A 22,727-nucleotide genomic window follows, 5' to 3' on the forward strand; every position below is an offset into this window, starting at 1 on the left:
ACTGGCAGAGTTTGGAGTTGTTGTCCAGTCTGGTCATCCCACAGACCCTAGCTTGATTCCCAGTGCTCCATCTAAACCTGAGGTGACTGACATCAGCCGTACCTCTGTCACTCTATCATGGAAATCTGGCCCCAGTGGCGTTGCACCACCCACCTCTTACCTGATTGAGGCATTCAGGTTAGAGATTTGCAGGGTCAAACATGTTTTAACGAAGTCATTCTGTTTAACATGGATCAAGCTTGACAAAATATTCCCTGTGTTTGTGTGCTGTCATTTTTGGCCACTCTCTGCAGTTACACATTAGGCAGCAGATGGGTGACCCTGGCAGAGCATGTGAAGGCGCAGACCTTTGTCCTGAGAAACCTGAAGCCTGGAACTGTATACCTCTTTCTGGTCAGAGCAGTGAATTCTTATGGCCTGAGTGACCCCAGTCCAATCTCTGACTCCATCAGAACACAGGGTCAGTGTGGATTTTCCATTAGTTTTTAAGCTTTTAAATGCCAGCTTAGCCACAAACACACTGAAATTTTATGCTCCTGTCCTTTTGGTACACACAGACAGCACTGCCACTATGCAGGGAGTGGATCATCGTCACATCCAGAGAGAACTGGCAGATGTTGTTATCCACCTGCGCACGCCAACTGTCCTTTCGTCTTCCGCTGTCAGAGTGCAGTGGACGGTAAGCGAACCGACTGGCTTGTAGTTAATGTAACTACAGGAAAAAAATGCACTTTTTTTTTTTTTTTTACATGTGGACAGATTTAACAAATGATATGAAAACCAAGGGGTCAGGATTTTAAAATAAAGATTATTGGTGCTGGCAAAACTTTTATTTTAGGGATTCTTGACTGTGAATCTAGACTGCCCAGTTTCCCAGCATTTATTAGCAGAGAATAAAGCACAGCACGGAGATGCAAATTTATTGGTCTGCTACACTGCCAATTTGTTCCAAGCACATAAGAATGTCTGTTGCATTTTTTCTGTGTGGATGCCTCCACAAAAATCTTAAAGCATCCCATTTCGTAATACTGTGGTTCAAATGGAAAGTGCTGAGTCCTATGCTGGCTTAATTTTAACCAGAACCTTACTGAATGGAAACCATAAATGACTTCATGTTGAGATTTACAGTGAGAATTCACAGATGATAAAATGATAAAATGCATCACCCTAAAGGAAAATTGAATTAACTGAGTTTTAACAGATCTGTTAAAACTGGTAGATGTTTATCTCACATGCGAATATTATTGTGAGCCTTTGAATTGAATTTGTTTAGTTTCCGGTGTTCAAAAAGAGTCTCGTTGTCATGTGGTCTGACATCTAAACAGCGTGTTTTTATCTCTGTTAGGTTGAGCAGCAGTCCCCGTACATCCAGGGTTACAAGGTTCTCTACAGGGCGTCTGCTGAGCATGGCCAACCAGACGGGCAGTGGATTGTCCAGGAGTTACGTGCTCCACTTGAGGACGGGGTGGTGATCAGTCAGCTCAAGAAGGGATCCATCTACGAGTTCAAAGTGCGTCCCTTCTTTGACGAGTTCCAGGGAACTGAAAGTGAGGTGAAGGTGGTCAGGACACTGGAAGAAGGTGAAGTTTTGTCTTAGACTATCTATAAATGCCAAAGAGACAGTGATTTTTCATATCATTGTACATGATCATCATACAATATCAGAGACTCTGTTAATGTCTCCATTATTAACTGTGTGCTTCTTTGTCTTAGCCCCGAGTAGAGCACCCCAGGGAGTCACGGTCACAACGACTGAGGCCAATGGCACTGCCATCCTCGTTTCCTGGAAACCTCCTCCAAATGCAGAAGAGGCTGGACTCATTCAGGAATACAAGGTTATTAAAAAAACAAAAAAAAAAACAAAGAAAGCTATCGCTCACTCACTCCTGTACTTGTCCTTCTGAGTCTGTGTATTGCACCTAAAATGTAAATTGTAACTCTGTAAGACTGAAGGTGCCTCTTGTGTTGCTCAGTGTGTCCCTCGGGCAATCACTGCCCTCTCATCTTCTCCTCACCTTCTTCTCGACAGATCTGGTGCCTGGGTAATGAGAGTCGCTACCATGTAAACCAGTCAGTGGATGGCTCCACCTTCTCCGTGCTCATTTCCAGTCTGGCACCGGGGATTCGCTACAGTGTGGTGGTTGCAGCTAGCAATGGTGCTGGACCTGGAGTACAGAGTGACGTTGCTTTCTTCCAGTTAGGTAAATGTTCTGCCAAAATGCAGTGTTAAAATTAGAAAGCCACAGCTCTGAACACAGCAACAGAATGTTTTAGAGAAAACCTCCAAATGCAGTTGATCAGAGCCTCCTTTGTGTGTTCAGTGAAAAATCTGAATGGAGCATAATGCTGTTCTTAATCTGTTCATGGTTAGATTCACATTTTTTATGTTTAAGCAATGCCTTTCTCTCTTTGGGCCCATTAACATTTTTTTTTTAACATACTGAAGGGTTCAGTTATACTTTCTGCATTTTCTGTACATATGTATGTGTGGCAATATATGTTTGAACCTTCTCCTTTTGTTTTTACTGCTCAGACTCTGCAGGCCAGATGATGGATATCAGCGAGGAAAGAGACACATTGTCTCAGATCTCAGATGTGGTGAAGCAGCCCGCATTTATCGCTGGCATTGGCGCCACCTGCTGGTTGGTTCTTATGATTTTCAGCGTGTGGCTGTACCGTCACCGCAAGAAAAGAAGCGGCCTCAGCAGCACATACACTGGCATCCGCAAGGGTGTGTGCCTTTTTCCTATGTCCTTACTGTACAGTGGTAGATGTAAATATAAATGTTCACATCTATATGGGCCAAATGTGCCAACATTTGAAGACTGTTAGGACTGTAGAAGGGATCAAGCCATGACATGTTGCCACCACACTGATCATCAATTGTCATTTCAGTGATATTAAGGAATATTTTCTGTGGCTGATAAACAGATCACATCAAATGGTGAAAAACAGTCCAGTCTAATCTTTCTTTGACACAAAGACTTCAGAAACAAATTTGCATTTGCAGCTATGCAGACATTCAAAGGCTGACCTTTAATTGCTTATTTGTAGAGTGCCATTTCCTCAACATAGCACAGTTCTTGGAGCCACAGGCCTGTCAAACTGCCATTACCATGTGTGCTACAATATTGCTGTTATTTCTTCCCTGTCTCCTGGGTCGCCTATCACCCTTATTAACCTTCTCCTGGGCACTTGTGTCGGAGGCAGCACTAACACAGGTGGCATGTGGTTATTAAAATACTTGTACACCTAAACTTTTACATGAGGAGATGCCCATCACACAGCAGAGGTTGCATACAAAGGTCTGCAATGCTATAACTTACTATGGTAGTATCTAATAATTTAGATACTAAAGTAACTAAGTTACAAAAAAGTAAAACTGATTTTTCTTGTTTGTTCCTTCAGTTCCATCATTCACCTTTACACCTACAGGTATGTACTATGTGCTTTAGCTGCTAATACATGTTAGATTTTATGTGGCAAATGATTGGATATGTTTATTCATATAAACATCCCAACCATCTGTACTTAATTGCAATCTAAAAGTGGAAACAGTTTGACATTTGACAGAACAATAAAGAGAAATATATGTTGTATGGACACATAGCAACAATGTACTTGTCCCATTGGACCAAATGCATTGGCTCAGGTTAGGTTCATTTGTTTAACATTTTTAAAATATTAATCTTGTATAAGATATTTTACTGGTGGAGAAACTGAACAAGTGTTACTAAATCATTTGTGAAGTTGTGTTGTGCTGAGATGTGTAAAGGAACAGACAATTATTTGTGTTGTCTTCATGCAAATTAAACCAGACAGTCAAACTATACACCCCATGGATAGAAGCATGTAGACTTTTTGCTTTAATTTTTCTTTTTCTTTTTTTGCTTAGACTTCTTTCATGTTTTTTTCTGCCTTTAGCGCTTCATCTTTTTGACAGCTCATCAAGGCTGAATGTTTTCCTCTTTCTCTTTGCAGTTGCATATCAAAGAGGAGAATCAGTATGCAGTGCTGGCAGGTGAGGTATTTTTGTCCCTTTGTGTTGAATAAAAATTAATAAAAGAAATGCACTTGCACAGTGGAACCACTAGGGGGAGGTGTCTTCTTGCTTTAAATGTGCTGTAAGGCATCCAGTCCATGCTCACTCATTACTCATTTATGAAGGTGGCAGGTTGTGATTGACGTTTCTGTGATCCTCCTTGTTGCAGACCTGGCCTTCTCAGCATGGGTGAACCCCTAAACCAGCTGTGGCTGCCAGACAGTTGGCCAAATGCATGTGCCAATCATAAGGACTGTAGCATCAACTGCTGCAATAATGGCAATGGCACTAGTGACAGTAACATGACAACATACAGCCGACCAGGTGAGTGCAGTCTCACAGACTCACACTTAATTTGGCTCTGTTAGAAGCTTAGATACATATTGCTCAAGTAATAAAAATCATACACCTTGTAGCTGTGCTAAAATTTGTGTTCTTGCATGCTCATGTGCTGCTTTGTTTCACGTACTCAGCCGACTGCATAGCCAACTATGGAAACCACCCAGAAAACAAACAGGAGGGACAGCTTGGGTCTGAGACAGCCATATACAGTGATGTGAATCTCTCCAACAAACTCAATGAGATTAAAACATTCAACAACTCCAACTTGTGCTATGCAAGTCCAGGAGGGGATTCAACAGCCACATATGAGCCTATTCCATATGCCACCACACAGCTCATTCAGGCCAGCATTAAGAATAAGGCAGCCTCTGGCGGCTCAATAGCAGAGCCTCTGGATATACCCTGCTGGAAGCAGCCCCCCAATTTGCCTCCAATACCAAAGGAGATGGCAGCACAGATGCAATACAACTTGACTGAACAAAAAAGTAATGGTAGGGAAGACCAACTTGATATGTTTTACACTATTTTTATAAAAAAAAAAAGAAAGAAAGAAATATAGGTACATTTTTTCCTGCTGCTTTGTCTTCAGATCATTTGCAAGGAGGAGAAGGAATGATTCATCCTAAAGCTATCCCCTACAACCAGACCCGAGATCACAGCACAGGTGGCTCACACCACAGTTCAGACAGAGGCAGCAACAGCACCTCAGGTGAGGCCAACAACTAGTCTGTACTGTTTAATATTAATGAGGCAAACTGCAGGACTTTGTTTATCTTGATGTTTATTTTTCATTTCTCAGGGAGTCAAAATCAAAAGAAGGGAATACGGGTCCCAAAGATCCCAAAACATAATGCAGTAACCTGGGGAGAAGCCCTATCTCCTCCTCATGCTAATGCCTGGGACTGTGATGAATATAGCCTTCCCATGGAAAGAAGGTAGGAGGAAAAGATACTTGTATTTCTACACAGCACATGCTGATAGACAGATTAGCATATCACCTTCAGTTGCCAAAAGCAATATAGAAGCAATTAGAAGTTTACATACACTCATCATAGGCATGAATGCAATGGTAATTTGGGGATTTTAACAATATCTTTCTTTTAACTGTTCTTTTTCCAAGGTGGAAGTACATCATACATCTTTAACGACTAAAGAAAACAAGAATTAGCTTTACAAATTTAAATTCATTTTGGGTTTTTCTGTAATCCACACAAGGACAAGAGTATATTTACAGGGTCAGATTTATACATACATCCAAATTAATATTTGGTTAAATGTCCCTTAGCAATTTGCCCTCAGCCAGATGATTTTGAAAAACCACCAACAAGCTTTTTGCATCATTCTAGATGGATATTTGACCACTCTTTTTGACCATTCTCTTTCAAAGAATTGGTAGAGTTCATTTAAATTGATAGGCTTCCTGATCAGGCCCAGCTTTTAAGCATAGTCGAGGTTGGGGCTTTGGAAAAACCATTCCAGAAGTTTAATTATAACCTACTTTATCCACTCCAAAACCAGTTTTAAAGTGTATTTGGGATCATTGTCGTGTTGGAACACCCAACTTTGCCCAAGTTCAAGTCATCTATCTGTTGAGTTGAGGTAAAGCTGAAAAATATAGAGGTAGTCCTCTTTCGTCATTATTCCATTCACTTTGTGCAATGTACTACTACCACTGGGTTCAAAACAGCCCTTGAGCATGACGTCACCACCACCATGCTGTGCAGCTTGTACAGTGTTCTTAGGTTTGAAAGCCTCACCTTTATTTCTCCAAACATAACTCTTGTTCTTGTTGGCAAATAACTCAATCTATGTCTCATCTGACTATAAAACATTTCTCCACAAGCCATATGGCTTTTCCAAGTTCACAACTATAAAGTTCAGCCAAGCTTAAATGTGCTGATTCTGGAGTGGGTGTTTTTTTCTCAGACCATTTGTGGGCAGTGATGCTGGTGTTCCAGTAGTTTCCTGTTCATAGCAAGCTTGAGCCTTGGTGGTTCCTGTATTCTTCCTAACATCCTAACCTATTTACTCACATCTTAGTGTGAGAGTTTGACCCTTCTTCCAGACCCTTGGCAAAGTGGTGACACATCGAATAACTAGTACTTACATACAGTTGTTTAAACTGATAATCTGGAAATCTGCTGTTTATTAGAAATGGTTCCAAGGTCCAACTTGAACTCAACAGTTCTCTCCTTCTTAGATCTTCACTAAAGTCCTTTGACTTTCCCATTGTTCTAAATACTGGTCAATCCAATGAGTGCTCTCAGACAAATTGTTTATAATACGGCAAAGAGAAACTATGGGTTGAAGTCAACAAGATCACTAACAAAAAGTTAGTACGCCTGGGCTAGTTAAAAGACATTCTAAAACCTTTAGCACAGTTTATTAAATGCGTAAATGTATACATTTCAAAATTTTGTCCCCTGTGGATAAGGCCCAGTGTGGATTAGATTAGAAAAAAATCCAAAATATATTCAAATTTGTGCAAAAAAAAAATCTTGTTTTTTTGTTTTAAAACGTAAAAAAATGTATGTTACACACATATGCCCTTGGAAAAGAACACCTTAAAGAAATCATTAAAAAGCCCCAAATTGAGTGGTGAGTGGATGTAAACGTCTGACCACAGCCTTACATAAAGTAGTGCATTTCAAACTGCTAGAAAACATGCACTTTGTGCAAAAATATTATTACTTTTAGTTATTCTTCACTGATCCCCCACCCCCTGGCCCAGGAAAATAAACAAAGAACAAAAAAACAAGGTAAAAATAATATGTCGAAATGTGTAAAACTACAACTGTAGCATGGTATGATGCTCATTAGGCAACTGTAGCTCATCAGGTTATACTGACTGATAAAAAATATAATGATACAGTTATTATAAGCATACATCTCTAATTGGAGATATGCTGAGAACATCCTTAAACCGGTTGTCAAAACACGGTCTCATTGTAATAGCCAAACCAATTACAATATTCACATTTATGGCATTGTCTGACAGTCAGTTTACTATTAGAGCAGGATTATATAACTGGAATTACTTTATGAAATGTTTAATGAAAAAAAGTTGCCATGCATTTTGCAAACCACTGGTTTGCTCAAGGACCTTAAGGCACCCATAGCTGCTGTGGATAATTTAATCTGTCACAATTGGGCAATTAAATTGTGCTTTTAGTTCACTTCTGTATGTTCTGTATTTTTCTTTGATAGAATGTGTTGATGGTGCACTGAGGGTTTTGCATTAATATCTAATGAATTGTGACTAATATGTCAGGACTGTGGCAAATGGTTGGACTTCTTTAGCCATTAGATTATGTCAGCTATTCTTTTTTATCAGTTTTAATCCAGAAGAGAGAACTGAAGGCTGTCCAACTCCACCAGTTAGAGGGCCAGTCTCATCCTCTACTGAAGTATCTTATAATCACCCACCTATCACAGCATCACAGGGAGACCTGACTAATGGCCTACACAATCCAGCAGAACATCTCAGGTAACCCATGACTGAATTCAACATGTTTACATTTATTAAAATAAAACTATTGTCATGACAGAATTTGACAGATTTTTAAATTCATTTTACAGTCAACACGTCACAAGCAACCCTCGCCCTCTTTCCCCAACACATACCTACAGCTCAATTCCCCTCTGCATGGATACTGATGGACAGGAAGAGAATGATGAGGATTTGGAGGAGGAAACAGATGCAGAGCTCACTGAAAGTCATTACAGCCACGACCAGAACCACGAGAAGCACAAACACCAGCTGCACCACCAGTCCCCACACAAGCAGCTGCTGCACGGACTGGACCAGACCCCAGCCTCCAGCACTGGAGATCTGGACAGATCAGTCACAGGGTCTATGGTTAACAGCTGGGGCTCAGCATCTGAGGACAACATCTCATCAGGCAGGTCCAGTGTGGTCAGCACTTCAGAAGGATCCTTCTTTACAGATGGAGATTTCAACCAGGCAGTAGCCTCATCGCGGGATATTGTTGGCCTGCGCATGTGCAGATACCCAGAGGAGTCAGGTGAGGAAGCATATGGGGAACTAATACAGTTCAGTCCATAAGTATTTGGATTAAGACACACATACTAGCCATACAGCTGAGGAGGAGTGGCAGCAATCTCTGGCTTATTCAAATGAAAAGTAATCTGGTATATATGTGTATGTGTGTCAACGTGCAATTCATGTGGTTTAATAAAAGTATTTTACTTTTATATGTAGCACCTCATTTTTAGAGGCTCAAAGATAATTAGACAAACTAACAGACAATTAGACAAACTAACATAATTTTATATGAAAGGGTTTTTTTTTTTAAAGTATTTTGATTTAAATCTTTTTGGTTTCACTAGCAAAAAAGAAGTCCCCAAAAAATCCAAGCATCACCCTAACCTGGATGACTGACAACCTCAGACTTCGTTAAAGAGAACGATCATTTGAAATAGCGAAACTGTTCAACTTTTGCAGAAAATGTAGGGCTGTATTACTCACAGAAAGAAGCTGATAGAGGCATTTTGTCATAACTGTCATCATTATTATTATTATTATCATAGAGACAAAAACAAAAGTCAAATAAAGCTCTATATAATTCACTTCCAGTTACAATAATAACTGTAAGTTTACCATATGTAATATGTTAAACTGTGCTATCTATGTCCGCTGGATGATTTAGGGCGGCGGCAGCAGCGACCCAGCAGTCCCATGTCCACAGATAGCAACATGAGTCCTGCAATAACACATAAAAGGCCCAGGCGACATAAACAGAACCAGTCTGCTCCACAGGGTTACCAACCCAAAGACGTCTTCAGTGATGGTAAAGAAAGATCCAAGGATGAGTTTTGCTATTGCATACTGTGTCTCTTAATGATTGCAATATTTAAAATTCTGTGCACTGTTCTTTCCACAGACACTTGTATGCCTCTGGATTTCACCAGCCAGATGTCCCATGGTGACTATAAAGTGAGGGGGGCCACGCTCCCTCGGATGGGCCCTGGGGAGGCCCGGGGTAGACGAGGCAGCACTGGGACTCACAGGGTCAAAGAGGCTACAGTTGAGGAAAGAGAGAGCCAGGAGAAGCACATGATTCCATTAGCAGGAAAAGGAAGCAGCAAAAACCGACAGCACTCTGGTACTATATGGATAATGTTGCTCATTTTGAAACCTAAATTTGGATCCAAATTATAATGGAGATTTTTTTGCATTTTATTATTTTATGTGATCTTTTTTGTCTCTTATAATTTTAGGCCATTGAATGTGTGATAAAGAATAATTAATTGACTGACTCTTTAATTGATTGATTTTCTCTTTTTCAAGAATTTGGGGACATTCTTCTGTACAGTCGTCCCTCTTTCCCATCAGGACAAACTCAGACAGTGCCAAATGATTCTAATTCATCCAAATTTGCATCGTCTGGAGACTCAAGGACTAAACAGGGTGGACAGGTGGCACCTTTGGGACAGGTGGAAGAGGTACATGAAAATGTGTAGCTAACATTTGGCATATATACATATATATATATGTATGTATGTATGTATGTGTGTGTGTGTGTGTGTGTGTGTGTGTGTGTGTGTAGGAAAAACAAAAACAGGAATGAGACTAATGCTGTTTTGTTTCCACAGTTCCTGAAAAGCTAAGAAGCAATGTGAGCTCAACAGGAATATCCTATTGTTGCTTCAGACAAAGGACTACAACCTTAAAAAAGTGGAAAAGACTCCAAAAATACTGCACAATATAAGTTTTTCTTAAAAGTCAGATTTCTCATTAAGTGTTGGAAAAAAAGGAAAAAAGTGCTCTCTTTTTTTAAGTCACTAGACTTTTATTTGATGCACTGTTTATTGTTTGCTTTCTTTTGCTGACCAGACTCCAGGACACTGACCTGTTGGAGGCTGGCTCTAGTAATATAAATGCACATTTGATGGCAGTTGTGAGTGTCTACAAAAGTATTGTCCACAATGACTGCTTGATGCGGTCTAGTATGATCTTTGTTTGTCAGTTGTCTTGTTACTTTGCTATAATTGATATTCAGTCATTACCTGCCATCTTGTAAATTGTTTACTGCCACAGAAGTGCTTCAAATTCAAATTTTATATAACAGTGTTAATGTTTTCTAAGTGATGTATATGTTGTCTTTGTATTATTTGTCCTACTTTGGTTAAAAAAGCACAATCACATAATTTTATTCTAAGTCATTGCTATATGAATTTTCAGTCTGGAGAAAACCCATTTTTTGAGTCTTGCTGATCATTTCATCATGCTGAGAAAAAGATTGTTGATTGTGATTGTGCATTCAGTTGCGTACATTTCAGCTGCTTTCATTCAGATTTGAACTATCTGTTGTGTGTACTGAGAGAATTGCATGCAGATTCACCTGTAGGAGGTTTTACTTAACACCATGACTGCTTTGTCCTCCCACTGGGATGATGAAAGTTTGTTCACGGACTGGTTCCATTTATTGTTTCTCTTCACTGAATTAATTCTATCTACTCCTCTGTTCCCCTGACCCCGGCCAACTTATGGTGTAGAGCTGGACAACATGCCAATTTACCAAAATACAATATGTGACTCTCTTACTGTTGTTAATTCACATATTGTAATTTGAAATACCTGGGCTGCCTGAAACCCCAACCCTGGGCTGTTACAACAGTCAGTGACATCCAACTAAAGGTTTAGCCAACCAAACTGTTATTAGTCCAGAACTAGACTGAAGAAGTCGCTTGGATGAGTGACCAAACATTTCTCCCACTGAAAAAAGTTTCGTCCAGATGAACAGAACTGAACTTTTTAGGAACTAGCAGCCAGTTACCTAAAATGTTAAACCGGTCATATGTAGCCAAACAAATGTTGAAAGTCCATTTAAGTAAGGTCAGGTAAAAATTTACATTTATATGAAAAAAAAATCATATTTAAAAAAACAAACAAAAACAATCATTTTACTGTTTATATGTTCTAGAGTTTAGTCATATTGTCCAGCTCTATTCTGTAAGTTAAATATGGAACAAATATGTCACTTTAACTACTCTTTTCAAATAAATATTGCTGTTCATTAAGCGACAAGAAATAAGGTAGTAGTTCATTTACTAACACAGTAATGACAATATTCATTCCACTTTTCAGTTTTAAAAGAAGACAATCGTTATCACCTCACAAAGAATATATATGGCTAAATCTGGCCACTGTACACACCATGACACGTGTAATTACCCACATTTTTTGTATCTTTTTTGAAAAGTTAACAAACTTTGTCTTTGAAAGAAAAGGGTGAGTATGTTTCTTAATGTGAGATGACAACCCCAATGCTGGAGACAAGGCTAGGATGCAACATGCATACAGACAGTAGCCTTTATTAATGAAATCAAAAGTCCAACCATTAGACAATCTACAAGGTGGAAAAGAATGATGACATTACCCAGTGGAAACAACCAGGGAACGGGACCTTATAAAAGGAAACACAGGACTATACAGACACTGAGAGGGAGCTAATTACACAATGAGACAATGGAATGAGCTGACCGTTGGTAAAAAGAATTTGTGACAGGCAAGGACAATGGAGGGAAATGAACAAAGCAAAGCTCAAACTACACACAACAGAACACTATGTCAACATAAAACGGGAAATTAGGGAAAATATAGAAAATATATAGAACATATAGAACAAACAAAAATACAAGAGAAGACAAGAGGACAGGATGGAAATAAAACAATGATGTGAACTTGTCCTTTTTTCAGCTTTTGTGTGAAAATACAGAAAACACAAAATCCTGAATCCTGTTTCCCCAGTGCTCAAGAAGCTCAGGTTATATGGCATACAGTTATATGACATTGCCCCAATCCCGATTTAGTTTTTTGTATATATTTTACACTTATACATTTCAGATCATCAAACAAATGTTAAAATTATACAGAGATAACACAAGTAAATAAAAAATGCAGTTTTTAAAATGGCTTCATGTCTTAATGAAAAAAGAAGGTACCCCAACTTACCTGGCCATGAGAGAAAAAGTAGTTGCTTAAACCTACTAATTGAAAGTCACATTGCAGGGGAGGAATTTTAGTCCACTCTTCTTTGCAAAATTTGAAGAAAGGGAAGTCAGCCACATCGGAGGTTTTTCAAGTATGAAAGTTTATGCTCATGTTTATGCTCACGAAGTATTGCAATTACATATGAGTCCAACCTTTGAATAACCTTTGAATATAGAAATCTTCATTTGTTTGTTTGGTCATTTTGTTCATGTTTTTAACCATTCAGAAGTGGACTTGTTGATGTGTTTTGAGTCATTCTCCTGTTCTAAAGCCCAAATAGAGTTTCAGAACACAAACTGATTGTTGGACATTCTTCTTCAGGATTTTCTAGTAGACAGCAAAATTCATGGTTCAATCAATTATGGCAAGTTGTCCAGGCCCTGAAGCAGAAAAGCAGCCATGGGGCATCACAACACCAGCAGCATGTTTGACTGTTCATTTTATGAAATGCTGTGTTAGTTTAAAAAAAAGTTTACTGGAAGAGAGATCTTCCCAAAAGTTCAACCTCTGTCTCATCAGTCCACAGATGTTTTCGCAAAAGTCTTTGGGATCACAGCAAGGGCGTAGATTTGGTTTTGGCATTGGTGGGGACGGATGATTCAACCACCAAACCCTTCCATGTTTATTTTTTTTTTCCATTTTATCTTTGCTTCTTGATAAAAAAGGAGAAATATACTTGCCTACATATGCTATTCCACATGCTTTAAAACCATTTAAAATTACAATTCATAGTTTTATATGTGAATTATATAATGTTAAATTACTATTAAACAAATGACTGACTATAAGTATTTTAGACTTTAGTTTACTTCAGGTAAAGGTATCATACCAAAATAAAAATAGCTTCAAATACAGTCATGACAATAAAAGAATATGACTTTAAGGACTTAACAACATTACTTCAGTTATTGTACACCAACATCTCTTATACATTAGTACTAAGGGAACACTGAATGACAATCTGGGATATGGTTTTTCAATTTTGTTGTCCGGGTGGAAAAACGGGAGAAATTCGGGAGAATGGTGGCTCCGGGAGATTTTCGGGAGGGGCACTGAAATTCGGGAGTCTCCCAGAAAAATCGGAAGGGTTGGCATGTATGGTACAGCATAGCCTGTAACGTTATTATGACGGACACATTTTAGGAGTGAACTTGACTTTAAGTGACTAAGTTTCTTTGAAAAATACTTTCTTATATATGTAAGGTGAGGTAAATTAGGAAACACAAGAAGAGAAACTGAGATTGTGTGATGAGATATACATTTTAATTAACATCATATAAACCTTAAGCAACAGAGGAGTAAAACCGTCTGAAATAATAAAAAAATGTAGTATTTCATATGTCAACTCTCCCTGGACTGACACAGTAAGTGGTGTGTCACCCACAAATAATTACTTTAGTGATGATGAGAAATTTATAAACATAGCAGAATAATGACCTTTTCATGTGTGCTGGACAAGCACATGATTATCCTCCAGAGTACATACTGCTTTAAGCCCTTTGCAATCATCACCTGAGATTCTGTAGCTGCCCTTTTGCTTTGCTGAAATGACATTCAGGAGTTTCATGACTGAGCCACAGCAATACTCAAAGCAACCTTTAAACTGTGTAAGAAATTTATTTATGTCATTTTGTTTTAGACCAAGATATTGAACCAGATATTTCAATATGACACCTCACCTTAGAGTTTGATTATCCATTTAAGTACCAAAAATTGTGCAAGTATCTTCAACACCACTCACTTCACCAGAACTTGCAAGCTAAGAATTATCATTTTTCTCACCCTACATTGAAAATCGAACATTAGTCAACTGTTCAACAAATGTTTTAGAGGGATTTCAGTTCTTCAAATATATAGAATGAAACTGGACTCTATCTATCTATCTATCTATCTATCTATCTATCTATCTATCTATCTATCTATCTATCTATCTATATGCTAAAAGTCAGACAAAGGTTCAGTACATTACCTAAATTACATGATCTGTATACTAGTAGTATAGACATTTTCCATAGAATTATGTCTTCATTACTTAGGAATGCTGAATCTATGCTGATTTATTCATAGTGCTACTTCTTGTAGCGACATCAGATGCTAAAATATTTATCTAAAATCTAAAACACAAGATGGTGCCAGAGCCTCTCTAATGTCAGTTTTCATTCGATATATTCAGACTTCCATTTAATATATTCGGATTTTCATTCAATATATTCGAAGTTCATTAATTTCCTGATTTTTGACACACGGTCAACTGATTGCCAAGAGGAGACTAGGAGCCAACATAATCTTAATAATTAAAGCCTTTTTCATTAATTAAACCTTCATCTCTTGCAGTCCATTGCTCCACTCAACCTAGAAACAATTAATCTCTCTGTTTGGCTGTTTACCAACTCTTGCAATTTGGTGTTCAGAATGTACACAGAATGCCAAGGGTAGGGGATGAATGGATGTTCTCTTGACCTTGTAAGTAGGGCTGCACATTGCACTGAAGTGCCTGCTTCATCCTGCTCTTGCTTTAACACAACACAGCTGAAACATTTTGTGCAAAAAGCGCAATGTAAAGACTTTGGTGGGTTTTAATCTACAGTCACCATCATCCAAGTTTTATTTTACAAGTGCCCTGAAAAGTTATCTATCATTCAGTTAGAGAACTTGTTGGACAACACCCTTGACTCAAATTACATAATCTCTGTCATAATAACATGAACCATTTACTTGTGGCTACAATTTACAGCACTCTACACATTCACTTGCTACATGACAAAAGAAAAAGACACAAAATTTGCAAGAAATCCATACTGACACATTGTGGAGTTAGCTCAAAATGTTCCTCTACAAAATGTACCTCAGTTTGCATTACAATCTGCTCCTTAATACAAGCTGAACTCTACTGACCCCATTAGACTTCTTTCAGTTAAGTGGCACAAATAGCCATTCAGTTGAGTAGCATTCTTGGAAACCTTTATGCATTGCAATATGCCATAAACAAAGTTATAGAAATTGATTTTGCACAGGACACAATAAGAAGCAGGCAACTAAATGCATGGAAGAATAACAGAACATATTCAGCTTTCTGAGACGAGAAAAGCATGTTTGAAAACAGTGCAAATATTGTGCTTTTACCTTTCGTGAAATGGTTTGATTTTCAAGGTTTAATCAACCACTTCATGTGTAAATAAAACCTTCCTTCAATAAAACCATGGGACGATATTATGTGTCCAATATGTACATAAAGGTTGGCTACATTTACAGTTGGATTTCTTGAAAAGCTTGAGCAATATGACAAGTAAAACTAGTCAGAAGGTAATGTCCATCCCAATTCTCCTATAATAGCGTTTAAAAAAATCTGAACTAAACTTAGTCATAGATAGTATTAAACACAGTCAAAAAAAGCCAGTGGAGTACCTCAACCTGCATTCTATCCAAAAGACACCAGATAGCAATTGCTTGTAGTTGCAAAAAGACATAGAAGTTTATGGAAAAATGTATTTCATACATTATCTCTGTAAACACTTTCCTGGTGAATTTATGGTATCACTCAATTGCTTTATCTGTTTTGTAAGTGATTATCTTTGGTATGAAACAGCCCTCTTATTGGCTAATTGGTTGTCGGTCACAAATCATTAGCCCTTCCTTATCACATGTTTGGTTTTACAACCAGCGTGGTTTTGCTCATCTAGAGGCTTCAGAAAAAAATGGGTGACATCACTGTAGTTTTTAAACCAATTTTTAAACTGTCTGTGTTAGTAATATATTTATGAGAAAGCACAGCTTCACCTCTAAGCTGATGATTGTATAACCATTTCTAAACAAACAGGCCCAATGAACAGACTTACATAATTTTATCAAGTCATTCATGCAATAAGGAACCTTTCCATTAATCGTTTCAGTACTTTGATTGTAACTACATTGAATTCTGGACAAGATTAAGTTCTCTGAGTAATTCTGCTTCCTTCTCTAAAAATTATTTCTCAGCACCATGAATGGCTGCTTTCATCTTTTTTTCCCCCAAGGACAACTGTCTACAGTGGGTTATTCAAGTGTTTGCCTTGGTTTCTAAGATACTGGATGTGCATGCGTGTGTGCCTGTGCATGTATGTGTGTGAGCTGCCAAGTTTCATTTTCAATTTTGCTCTGTTTATCCAGCAGATTCTCTGCAATCTGTTGACAAAGAGGCAGCCATGACAGCTAGGGCAAATGTGGCAAAATTGCACAGAGGCTGACAGAAAAAAAATGAAACTGATGGCTGTCAACTCTGAACAACTCTTTATAAGAGGACAGATCTATAGAGGCAGTATGGCTGAGTGCTGTGCTGCAAATAAAAATGTTGCTTCTGAACTAACAGTTGAACCGCAACTGTATCTCAGTTAGATGATCAATTTTCTCCTGTTATCAACTTCAAAGGTTGAATTTTAATTTGTTGTGTTGTCATTGGTGGTTGGCCTCTCGAACACGTACGTGCAGTCATTCAGGCAACAGGATTTTCAGTATAATGGAGTTTATTGAGGATGTGCAGAAAACACTGTTGTGGGAAAGAAGCCCTGAGGTGATGAATACATCGATTAGCTTCACGGCGGTGAAATAAACAGGTGGTGTCAGAGATAGGCAGCTTTTCTCAGCTCTGAGAGGCAGTGTTTTCCATTGCCACTGACAATCTTGGTGACAAGGAGGGTGCCAAGGTTGAGGACTAAGGGCTGTAGAACACAGGTGTTAAATGAGAAGTTATGAGTGGGGAGAGGGGCAAGTAACAGACTGCAAATTTATGATTTTAAATTTATTACAGTTGTGTTTGAGGAAGATTACTTTCTCTTAAAGCAGGCAGTTGGTAAGGAATTAGGAGGCGACAGAGATAATGAATCTGCTGGTGAGGCGGAGCTCACTGCAGCAGTGGATAATTCAGATTTGTTTATGGAGCTATATCACTGTCTGTCACTATAAAATTTCACTGTGCGCAAGGGGAAGACACATCGCTCCATGCCAAGACATAACTTACTGTGGCAGATGTGAAGCCAGGAGAAAGATGTTGAAAAGCTGCACTCTAAGCAAACATGGTGATACCAGAGCTTCATTGTGACATCACAGTTAGCATCAGGGCAACATTTTTAAAACTGGCAATTAGTTAAAAAGATTATATTATATATAAGTGACATTTTCTGACAAAGTGAAAGTTTCTTGCAGTTTGTAGAAAGTCATTTGCTAACATTTATATTTTAAGAGCAATGAGAATTTATCAGTTTGATACAAAAAAATAATTTCAACCAACATCATTATCAGCCATTAATCTTTTTTGGGGGGATCTTTATTTATTTGAAAAAAAAAAAAAAAGTCATCTGCATGATAATCTGTTTCTATAATCTGTTTCTTCTAAAAAAGTTAAATTGGACTAACCCAAAATACATTAATATGGAAATGGATTAAAAATCTACATGGACCATATGAGTACATACTTTCCATTACATTTATGTATGCTCTTTATCATCATGTTTGCCTTCCAGGTTGTAAATCGCCAGTGTATGCATATCTTAAACTTCAAGGTGAACATAGCTAAACACCCTTTAGCACATAAATGTGAAAGTAAAACAGCCTTCTTATGTCGGGCTTGCCCTGGCTCAAAGGAACTCCCATGAGAGCAGCAGAACACAATAAAGCCAAGGCTCTTAAAAAAGCTATTTTGGCAATAGTACAGAGACAAGCTAACGAGAGAAGCTAAAATACAGATTTTACTCTCTGGGGGTCCTCCAGTAACTAGAGATGGATTTCGTTGCCAAGAATAAACAGCAGAACTTATCTTGGCTGACACTTGTACACCGCGAGTCAGATCAAGTAGGCATGGACAAAGATACATATCAATATCGGAATGCATTTGGATTTACTTAGATACCTTGTATCTCAGACTGCCAGGAGAGGCTTCACTGCTTCATGTCGGTTGCACAATGTGAAGTGGTAACATGAAAGATGAACCATTAGGGTGAACAAGATGAAAATAAATTGGCCACTGAGGGAGCTGAAGGCCATTGGCCTTTAGCTTACCCTCAGGGTAGCGGAGCCACAGGGCAGGACTCAGAGTCTCAGGTGGGGTGCATGTGAACCACCACACTGTTTGAATGTTGCAATTAGCCAAATGTCATGAGTCACAAGTCAGCCTTTTGAGGCAAGGTTACACATAATCATATTGAAAAGGTTGTCCGCCACATGTTGGGAAAATTTCATGTAATGACACCGCTCATGCTGAACTGCGATCTAAAAACAAGCGAGCGAATAGTTCTGTTTTTTCTCCCTTGAAAGTGAAAATAACAAGCAAAAATTGCACAGCTGTTCATGTGCTATCACATGAACAGCTACTGTGTAATTAGTGTAAAGTTGAACTGTCATGTACACTATTTCTAAACCAAAAATGCATTATAATGAATGCAGCTCACTCTGATACCATGTAGTATCTTATATTGGACTTTATAATCTTTGCATTTCAAATTATACAGTGGCTCTTTACAAGCTCTTTAATCACTCTATCCACATTTCCTCTGAAAATGGATTATTCTGACATTTCATGTGTCTAAAATTGGCTCTGCTCTGGGGTGAAAGCGCCACAGATATGAATATCCTGTACTGAAATGTGTTAATATCGCTTTACATGTTGACATTATCTTAAATAAAAATGTCTACTAACTGTGTGAGGTTGACTTTGTCAGTGTAAATAGCAGACTGTTAATATTTCTCTTTTGCTGTTTAAGGTGACAAACCAAGCTGAAATTACTAACAACCTGCAACCTGGCTAGTTTGTGGTTCCCTCCAAAAGCTGGAAGAGCTATAACATCCCAAGTCCTACAATTTGTTATAAATATGAAACATCATAAAACATATATCCTATGCATCCTTAAAAGATAAAACTTATTCAACAGTTTGCCCAAGCCTGCAAACCACCAATGATTCTTCTGAACACTTATTTTTTTTACCCAGTTGATTACTTCCAAATGGATTTTCCATTAAGAAATGAAATATAACCTCTATAATCAGTTCAGTGTTGTTTTCTCATAATAGTGTTATTACTACACTAGAGTTCAAATAATACGCAGAGTAGATTATTTCATTTTTTAATTAAATTGTTTTAGCTGTTTTGTTGTCATTATTACTACTTGTACCACAGTAAAACAGGGACTTCATTATGAGTATTTTTCATTTGTTCGCAGCAATATCTGAAGAAGTAAAGCAGTTTCGGGCCAAATCGGTCCCCTGAGGGCTGAAAATGTATCTCAGCAATAAATTTGTTACAGTAAACTGAATTTCTATTGAACCAAAAGCCGTAATGACCCACAAAGTCAGCAACATCACCGCTAGACCGATATATTAATGTATAGCTTTTGAAATGCAGGTACCCTGTAATTGGGCTCTGTGGGCTAGGTTGTGAGTCTCTTCCTGTATTAAAGTCACATGTAGTACAAATTGGGTAAATTAGGAGGAGTCACATTTGGTGATGGGATTGTGTCTGTGTGCTGGGTTGTCCTTGTGATAGGGTGATAGGTAGCTAAATTGAGTGAAAGTGTGACAAAATTGTCAACATGATGCTAATTTATCTGTCCTTGTGGTGCTTCTGGAAACCTAAGCAGTTGGATATAGAGTTTAAATGGTCAATTGCACATTGTACTCCTTGTCTGCACAGTATCTGCAGCCTGTCCTAATCCCTGTCCATCCATTTCGAGTTACTAATGCTGACAGGCCGGCCCACCCTGTGCATAGCACCTATTGCACCATTGCCTGAAGCAAGTCTCCACAATGCCGATTGACTCCAGCAACAACAAAAAAAGCTATCTCAATGTAACATGGAGCTGTCATGGGGTCCAGAGATAATGATGATGGAAGTTGAGCCTGAAACTCTGAAAAAGAATCAGCGTCAGACAAAGTTAACAAGAAGGCAAAGATGTTTTTTTTGTTGTTTCTTAAGACACGCCAGACATGCCAGTGTTTGAAGTGGGTAAACTATTTTTACATATACAGGTATGCCTATAAAAGTAGATACATTGATGTTACACTGTTTAGAATATATCTTTTTTTACATTTATGCACTGGTGTGCAGCTTATTTTTGAATTATTGCTGAAGAACAATTGTCGTGATTTCTAATGTTTGTTTTAAGATTCCCTGGATAATTTAAACAATTTACCATAGCTTATGAAGCTTATTTGCAAAAGGATATATATAGATATATATCTATAAATATCTGTCATATACACATATATACACATATATACATATATATACATATATATATACACATACATATACACATATATACACACATATACACACACACATACATACATACATTATATGTATATGTATGTATATATATGTATATATGTATGTGTGTATATATACATACATATACATATACATATATATATATACATATATATTTACATATATATATATACATATATATATACATATATATTTACATATATATATATATATACATATATATACATATATATATATATATATGTATATGTATATATACATATATATATACATATATATACATATATATACATATATACATATATCCTAAAAAATAATGAATTGTTTCAGAAAAATCCAAAATAGGCATTTCTTTTTAAATACAAATCATATTTCAGACTCAAGGCAATTGTGAGAAGAGAATTTGTTAATTTTCACATACACATTTTATTTTGCATCATAGGATTGAAAAAAAAAATGGCCCTACTGTATGTGGCTGTGTATTCCTGAGGGCAAACCAATCTGGCATGTAAAGATTCTTCATAGGGAGAGTCATTACCAGAACAACGGTCAGAACATAACCATCCAAACAAATGTAAAGACATCACATTCCCAATCTCACTGGCAGAAAATGATAATTGGCTGTATTTTTAAAACTTTACAAAACATCTTTCAATTTGGCAGTCATTCAAGTCTATACATGTCGATGATAGTGGAAATCCATAACCATTCAGCTCTGTCGTTCAAAACAACAAATTTGAACAGTATCATTTCTTTGATGTTTAACATCATAAACACATGTCATTAAAAGATCCTATTTCTCTACAAGTGACATTGGACATTTTTAATTAATCTATCCAATGCATTATAGGTGACCTGCTCCAAGTTCCTGTCATCTTCTCATTTCACAAACTGTCATATTGTAGTTTTAAATATTGCACTATCATCATGTCACTGGATGTAACTGTAAAAGGAACAGATATATATATAAATATGTATTAAGAGATTAATGCTGGGAATGGCAAAGAAGTATATTTCCATTTGTGTTTGCTTTGGATATCACAGCTGATGTGTTACTTGGTTATCATACAAAATCTTCTATTAACCATTTGTTGAGAAACATTTTTAGTATAATGCATAATAGGTTTCCCAGCAAAAGAAGTATGAAACACAGTTAGTTATTTTGGCATATTAGTTTTTGCCTGTGTTTTTTGCCTCAATATATGAACATTTCTCAAAAAAAAAAAAAAAAAAAAAAAATACAGCACAGCCAAGTATACATGTCTTCTTGTTTATGTTCTCGATTCCCCTCTTTGCCATTATGATTCTCTTCCTCAGCTTAGCTGACAATGGGTTTGTGCTTATTTTCACCAAAATGCTCTGTGCAAAAATACAATGATACAGTAGCTTCATCAAAACAAGCTAACAGTTTGAGCATTAATGAAAAAAAGGACTCACGGTAATAAATCACAAAAAAAGACAACATTGGGTTTGGCTTGCATAGCAAAGCAAAAGAAAGAGAAAAACATTAAAAAATCTATTTACAAATTATGCAAGTCCTTTTCATTTGAATCATTAGTCATTTTGTTAGTTGCGTGTTTTCTTCCTCATCTCCACTGTGTGAATTGTTGTACACCATGTGACAGAAAATAGAAGCGGACATATAACGCACTGTTTACTCTTTTGAAGAGGGGGATGAAAATAACACTGTGAGAGTGGGGTGTGTGTCTGTACATGACATTTACAGCTCTGCATTTTATCCTGCACAATTTTGCTTCTTTGTCTTTATCCTGTCTTCTCTCCATCTTCTAAACATCATACAGTGTCACTCGCAGAGAAAAATCTCATAGCGCTTATAAACAAGGTGTCCTGGGACAGGCAGCAACTGCGGGGAATGATGCTTCACATAAACTCTGAAAGAAAGACAGACAGACACAAAGAAAACAATGTAAAGTGTGGATGATATTAAAAACTTTACTCTCACAATCTGGATTTTCAGCTGCCACTCTCAGGAGGTGTCTGAGGTGACAAGACAAAAGATCTTGTTTAATCTATACCAAAACTGTATTTATTTATTTTTTCTAGGTTATGTA

The 22,727-nt window shown here is 37.5% G+C and overlaps 2 protein-coding genes across 10 annotated transcripts in view; one reads left to right on the plus strand and one right to left on the minus strand.

Annotated features, from left to right (window-relative positions):
* The window catches only part of robo1 (roundabout, axon guidance receptor, homolog 1 (Drosophila)), a 93,316-nt gene extending 80,385 nt beyond the window's left edge, over positions 1 to 12,931 (plus strand). For 3 of the 8 annotated variants that reach the window (XM_025910933.1, XM_025910932.1, XM_025910936.1), the window contains 19 exons: positions 9 to 177; positions 294 to 460; positions 558 to 679; positions 1,346 to 1,580; positions 1,714 to 1,835; positions 2,030 to 2,201; positions 2,534 to 2,731; positions 3,409 to 3,435; positions 3,982 to 4,021; positions 4,212 to 4,366; positions 4,516 to 4,875; positions 4,974 to 5,093; positions 5,184 to 5,319; positions 7,719 to 7,871; positions 7,964 to 8,409; positions 9,055 to 9,195; positions 9,289 to 9,510; positions 9,696 to 9,850; positions 10,001 to 12,929. In XM_025910933.1, coding sequence (XP_025766718.1) covers positions 9 to 177; positions 294 to 460; positions 558 to 679; positions 1,346 to 1,580; positions 1,714 to 1,835; positions 2,030 to 2,201; positions 2,534 to 2,731; positions 3,409 to 3,435; positions 3,982 to 4,021; positions 4,212 to 4,366; positions 4,516 to 4,875; positions 4,974 to 5,093; positions 5,184 to 5,319; positions 7,719 to 7,871; positions 7,964 to 8,409; positions 9,055 to 9,195; positions 9,289 to 9,510; positions 9,696 to 9,850; positions 10,001 to 10,015 — 3,155 coding nt within the window. In that variant the 3' untranslated portion in view covers positions 10,016 to 12,929. Of the gene's footprint in view, positions 1 to 8; positions 178 to 293; positions 461 to 557; positions 680 to 1,345; positions 1,581 to 1,713; positions 1,836 to 2,029; positions 2,202 to 2,533; positions 2,732 to 3,408; positions 3,436 to 3,981; positions 4,022 to 4,211; positions 4,367 to 4,515; positions 4,876 to 4,973; positions 5,094 to 5,183; positions 5,320 to 7,718; positions 7,872 to 7,963; positions 8,410 to 9,054; positions 9,196 to 9,288; positions 9,511 to 9,695; positions 9,851 to 10,000 lie in introns of all 8 variants that reach the window. The other 5 variants (XM_025910934.1, XM_025910937.1, XM_025910938.1 and 2 more) reach the window with 3 other exon arrangements.
* Positions 12,932 to 21,061: 8,130 nt separating this feature from the next.
* The window catches only part of LOC100701748 (roundabout homolog 2), an 81,223-nt gene continuing 79,557 nt past the window's right edge, over positions 21,062 to 22,727 (minus strand). For both annotated transcript variants that reach the window (XM_005471927.4, XM_005471928.4), the window contains one exon: positions 21,062 to 22,547. In XM_005471927.4, coding sequence (XP_005471984.1) covers positions 22,546 to 22,547 — 2 coding nt within the window. In that variant the 3' untranslated portion in view covers positions 21,062 to 22,545. The remainder of the gene's footprint in view (positions 22,548 to 22,727) is intronic.

This window comes from Oreochromis niloticus, linkage group LG10 (genome assembly GCF_001858045.2).
Source record: "Oreochromis niloticus isolate F11D_XX linkage group LG10, O_niloticus_UMD_NMBU, whole genome shotgun sequence".
In the NCBI taxonomy this organism is placed as follows: domain Eukaryota; kingdom Metazoa; phylum Chordata; class Actinopteri; order Cichliformes; family Cichlidae; genus Oreochromis; species Oreochromis niloticus.